Source organism: Octopus bimaculoides, chromosome 19 (genome assembly GCF_001194135.2).
Source record: "Octopus bimaculoides isolate UCB-OBI-ISO-001 chromosome 19, ASM119413v2, whole genome shotgun sequence".
Classification (NCBI taxonomy): Eukaryota; Metazoa; Mollusca; class Cephalopoda; order Octopoda; family Octopodidae; genus Octopus; species Octopus bimaculoides.
Genome location: NC_068999.1, coordinates 50,244,074 through 50,250,051, shown reverse-complemented (window position 1 = coordinate 50,250,051; position 5,978 = coordinate 50,244,074). Strand labels below are relative to the sequence as shown.

The window sequence follows — 5,978 nt, the reverse complement described above, 5'->3', positions numbered from 1 at the left end:
ATCAGAGTGGAATCCAAGAATCTGGGTAATAATCCTTGCGATTAAAAGATTTCTCCAGAATGCTATTGGGACGTGGGAAATCTTTATAATAAACAACGATGCCTTTGTTGAGGTAACCAGCCCACCATGAAAAAGTCCCCGAGCTTAAAATGACGTGGTCGCAACTAGCTAGAATAGCGAAGTCGACATATACATTCTTAGTGCCTGAGAAGTAAATGTTTTCATCAGCTAAGTTATCTTGACACCATACAATATCATTGCTGCAGATGACAAAAATGATTTTGGGGTACTTTCTGAGAAAGTAGTTCATGGCGCGATAATAATACGGAAGGGGTGGTGTGCTGTAGCCACGGGTATAACCTCGGACAAAATCTCCACGTCGCACATGAATTCCCACAACAACTGGGTGGTCATCTGCATTGCCATCTTTGATCAAAGATTCTACCAGGCTTTGTTTGGTGTTGATTTGTTTTTTGCGATGTTCTGTGAGTAATTTCTGTAGAAAACTGTTTGCCATTAACTGATATTTTTCTCTGAAGCGGAACTGATTCTGAAGAATTTCTGATTTCATGAAGTCAAAGTATTTGAAAGACTGAAGGTATCCATTTAACAAGGTGTTCTGTTTAGGAAGTTTGAAGAAGTGGGGGAAAAACTTGGCAAACATTTCTTCATTGTAGCTATGAAACGTAGAAAAAGAATAGGAAAACAGTGAGGGCATCTTTGAGAAACAGATATCTTTCTTTTAGGTGCATGTATGTGGATGTGTGTGTACATACTTACACACACACACACACACACATATACACACAAATACACATCTCTTACTTGAAAAACAAGTAAGAGTTAGCATCAACAAAGGTATCCAGCTGTAAAACAACACTTCAATAACATATTTATCAAACAGATGTAAGATCCCCCCACCCCAAAAAAAAAACAATGTGATTGAAAAGTCCCTTTAACATTTCATGATGCAGCCATGTTCCAGAAATCAGTCATCCTAATAAACAGTCGAATGCTGGCTCTTGAACTTCTCAAGCCTTGGAGAAGAGGTGTGATGGCGATTGAATTTCTGAATTTCCGGATCTTATATATATATGCCTACATTTCATTCCCTATTACTAGATCAGAGAGAAAAAAAAGAACATGTCTTCATTGGCTTCAAATACTTCCAGCAAATCAGACCTGGCTTCTACACGTTTCTCCTTCAAATATTATCTGTAATGCACTATGACTACTGTCCAGCTCTACTGCAAGCTCAGAAATTGTGACTCATCTGTCCACAAGGATCAATTCACCCATGCACTGATGATTCCAGTCAATAGTCAAAGTTGATGGTCTCCCACTTTATGGTGTGTCCTTCAATGTTGGTTCCCCTTTCTTTGAACTTCTTTATCCATCTGTGCAATTTGCTCATGTCAAAGATGGGATTTCCATAAACAATCTGTGGCCTTCTGTGGCTATTAGAGAGATTGCACTTCTCTATTGTCAAGAACTCAATGAGGGCACACTGCTTCTGCTTGGAGGTTGTTATTTGCTTGCAAGAACTGGAAGAAGAGTTACTCTATCAACATGTGCAATTTGAATGACATATGTCAGTTTCAATAAAAAAAAAAACATGTTATGCCATTTTTGCATTACTTCTGATACAACCCTGCATTAAATGGTTTCAAATTTTGGCACAAGACTAGTAATTTTAGTGGGATGGGTTAAGTCAATTACATCAACCCCAGTGTTCAACCAGGACTTATTTTATCAGTCTCAAAAGGATGAAAGGCAAAGTCAACCTTGTTGGTATTTGAACTCAGAACTGAAAACTAGAAAGAAAACGCTACTAAGCATTTTATTCAGCATGTTAGCAATTCAGTCAGCTTGCTACCTTAACCCTTGTATAAAATAAAATGATAAATTTTTTAAAAAAACTCACCTGACATAGGCCCCAAAATCTCTTACATCACCATCACACATGTCAATGTTAAATACTGAACTGAGGTCAAGCCAACTTGGAACACAGGCGGTCATGTTATTTTTACGAGCGATTCCCAATAATGATGCATACTGAAACAAATGGTTGCCAAAACGTCCAGAAAACCGGACCGATACGCTGATACCATCTGGTTTCTGTTTCTTACCACGCACAAGATATTTAAATCCGCCGTAGATAAAAAAGACGGCAACAGACAACACAATAAACTTCCTCCAGTGAAAGTTGACCAGCATGGCAACGATTTGTACAAGACTGATGTTAATGCATTTGGTTGACCTGGAGAGAGGAGAGAGAAAGAGAGGGAGGTGGAGATTACACAAAAGTTATTACTTGGTCTGTTGATAGAAGGAAACAAATTTGTTAAAGGAAGGGGTTTAGTTGAGCTCTCATAATTGCCCGTGGTCAGTGTAACACCATCACAAGCTATTTCGGTGCTTTTAATAGAGTTCACGCTGTTGCAAACATTTAAGCCAGGCTTTCTGATTTAAAGATAACATCTCGGTTTTCTTTCCCCAATTTCAGAGGTACTGATAAAGTCATGAGAGCAGCCTTTTTCTATCCATCACCATTTTTGTCATTGTCATTGTTGTTTTAACATTCACTTTTCTATGCTAGCATGGGTCAGATGGAATCTATCAAAGCAGATTTTCTGCAGCTTGATGCCTTTTATTGCCAACCCTCACCTGTTTCCAAGCACGGCAATATTTCCAGATGGCCAGACATGTTTTTTTTCTTAGAAGACTAAAAATGAACACTGCTGGCTGTATGATGGTGATGTTCATTTACAACCATCACATGACATCCATGGAGACATTTTCAAGTCATTTAAACACATAAACACACTATACGATCATGTAATCAGTATGCGTGCGCGCAACGACCGGAAGTTGTGGTAGACTAGTATCGAAAGATCGCCAATGAATCTGTCCCTTTCCTAAATGGCATGTCGTTAACGAAGAATTTTTAAAGCTTGAGAATTATCTTCCCTTCTCATGTGTGAGCTTGTCAAAATTTCCATTTCATAATGATACCTCCTCTAGGCACGGAGATGATTTTAGTAAAGGAAGGTTGTATGGTATGTAACAGAGCGATATTTGTCTACGTTATTGCAGAGAACATGCAAAGGCTTGAAAGAGATTAAGCCAGCATGCTCCGCTGGGTGTACAGTGTCAGTGTGCATGTACAACAGTGCATAAGTGTCTAAGAGAAAGAAATGGGTGTAAGAGGCATCAAATAAAGTGTGCAAGAGAGAAGACTGCACTGATGTGGTCATGTGATGCCTATGGATGAGGACAGCTGCATAAAAAAGTGCTGATCTCTAATTGTGTAGGGAACCTGTGGAAGGGGTAGACCCACAAAGACGTGAGATGAGGCGCTGAAATATGATCTTCAGTTGTTCAGTCTCACGGAGGCGATGACATGTGACCAACACTTCTGTATTTTTAATTTTTTAACTATTACACCTGTCTCTAAACTCTGATCGGTTTTGACGGGGGTTTTTCAAATCATTTTTTTCCTCTACGCACTTCAAAATGATGGGGTAAAGCCTTTGATGAAAAAAATTTTGAAAGTTTATGATTTTTTACACACACACACACACCTTCCAACCTTCCCCGGGCCCTCAAGGCGAACTTATTCAAATTCTTTTTGTACTACGCACTTAAAAACGATGGATCAAGCCTTTAATTTTTTTATTTTTTATTACTGAAATCCCTGAAAATTCATCATTTTAGAAGGTCCTACCACCAAAATCTCCCTCAAATCAAACCGCACTGTACAAAAAAGTGGGATATATTGGATAGTGCAGTCCCTAAAGAGATAAGACAGTCATGTGAGGACAGTTTTTGATCAAAAGTCTGCTGAATCGGGGATGGCCAACAACTAAAAAAACAACACAATCGAATACGTTAAAGTCTTTCCTTACCACGGTATGAAGCAACATCTCTAAGAAAGGGGACTTTAAGATCGGGCAAGTTACACAAGTACTCCATTCAATGCAAAATATTAAGCGCCACAAAATTTACATATTTGTGTGTTCTCTTATCACAAGTTTTCTGGCAACAATGTCTGATGAGAAAATACCTCGATAAAACCGACGAGAGAATCCCATCAACAGCGAAGGTGTGGTGGAAACAGCTGGCATGCTTAGCAGAATGCTGTCGTTGGAAGTATGATGCTAATGAGAAGAATTCTCTTGAAGAACCTGAAAGCGTTGCGCTGGATTGCGTCCCAGTAAGTGAGGAAGGTCCCACTTGATCAGAGAGAACTAGATGAAGACAGGAAATCAGATAAATGGTCCTGTAGATCGTTTTAAGAAATCTCCAACGGTACCCACTGCTATCCTTCTACATTCCGAGTTCAGATTTCACTGGAGTCGGTAGCAGCATAGCGAAAATAAATATAAGTATAATGCTGAGATCAGTTCAATCGACCGCAGGACCTCCCGAAAACAGTTTGGCAATTATAACTAATCAAACAAGTTTACAGAAGAAAAAAAATTAAAGAAGAGAAATGTTTGAGTTTACACCGTTTTTAAGAAAGCGGTGAAACAAATTAAATTCCTTCTTTACAGGTTTCCCATATCAGACTGCAATTAGCACCAGACTCTTATTCTTTTTAGAGCTGCAAGCTAATATTAATTCTGTAAATTTGCCCTAAATTCTACTTTAGCATTCTAATTTTAATAGTAAGGATCTTACTAGTATTAAATTATCAAAATTCTTGAATAAGTCTGCATTCTCGATTTCCATCAACTTCATAATTCGGTTATTTGTTTTGTTTATTTTAGTGATTATTTTAATTATTATCAATGTCTTGGAAATCTATAATACAATTCTGACCGTCTGGACGTGTGTTTGAGTATCACACTTTCAACATCTTTAGCTATATTTAAAGCAACTTTACGTAAAGGACCTGGGGTGATGTCTGGAGACGTATTTTTAAGCCAATATTGCATCTTATAAGCCATCGGATACAGCAAGTATTTCTACAAATCTTTTAGATTTTAGAAAGTTCAGCTTGCTCACCACATCTGAAGCTTCTTGTGTCCAACTTTTCTCTCAGGGTTCTTACACTCATTTTAACAAATAAGCTGTTTACAATGCACATACTTGTGTGTATTTTGGATAACTATTTATTTAGTGCTTTCATCTTGTTTCAAAGAATCATCAAGAATGATATTTTAACTGAAAATTATTTATGCCTTTTATACCAACTTATGAAAATTACAGAGAGAGTAATAGCCCAATTAATTCGGAGGAGAATTAGGCTAAATGAAATGCAGTTCAGCTTCGTTCAGGAAATAAGCACTAGTGACGCTATTTTCATAGTCAGTACTTAGCTAAGAATAAATCATTATACTTGGCATTCATTGATTTAGAGAAGGCCTTCAATAGAGTGCCCCGCTGTGTGATATGGTGGGATCTGAGGAGACTAGGGATAGATGAGTGGCTGGTGAAAGCTGCACAGGCCATGTACAAAGATGTCAGTAAGGTGAGAGTTAACCATGAGTACAGAGAAAAATTTGGTGCACAGGTAAGAGTTCATCAAGTCTCCGTCTTTGGTCCTCTCCTTTTCATCATTGTTCTCCAGGCCAGAGGAATTCAAGACTGGTAGCCCCTGGGAACTACTATATGCTGATGATCTTGCCCTCATAGCAGATTCCATATCAGAACTAAATGAGAATTTCCAGATGTGGAAGCAAAACCTGGAATCTAAGGGCCTTTAACTTTCCAATGTCTTAACTCTTTAACTTTTCTATTGTTAATTTCAACTTTTTGTTTAATAATACATATATAAACATGTATGTATGTGTGTACATGTGAGTGGTTGGCGTTAGGAAGGGCATCCAGCTGTAGAAACTCTGCCAAATTAGACTGGAGCCTGGTGTTGCCATCCGGTTTCACCAGTCCTCAGTCAAATCGTCCAACCCATGCTAGCATGGAAAGCGGACGTTAAACGATGATGATGATGATGATATATATATATATATATA

The 5,978-nt window shown here is 38.2% G+C and overlaps 1 protein-coding gene across 1 annotated transcript; it reads right to left on the bottom strand.

The window, feature by feature from the left end:
* Window position 1: 1 nt before the first annotated feature.
* LOC106868790 (galactoside 2-alpha-L-fucosyltransferase Sec1) lies at window positions 2-4,522 on the bottom strand. The gene is made up of 3 exons (XM_014914583.2): window positions 3,909-4,522; window positions 1,925-2,260; window positions 2-677 (listed from the first exon to the last, which is right to left on the bottom strand). The coding sequence occupies exons 2-3, from the start codon at window positions 2,215-2,217 to the stop codon at window positions 2-4; spliced, it is 969 nt and encodes a 322-aa protein (XP_014770069.1). The 5' UTR covers window positions 2,218-2,260; window positions 3,909-4,522.
* Window positions 4,523-5,978: the final 1,456 nt, after the last annotated feature.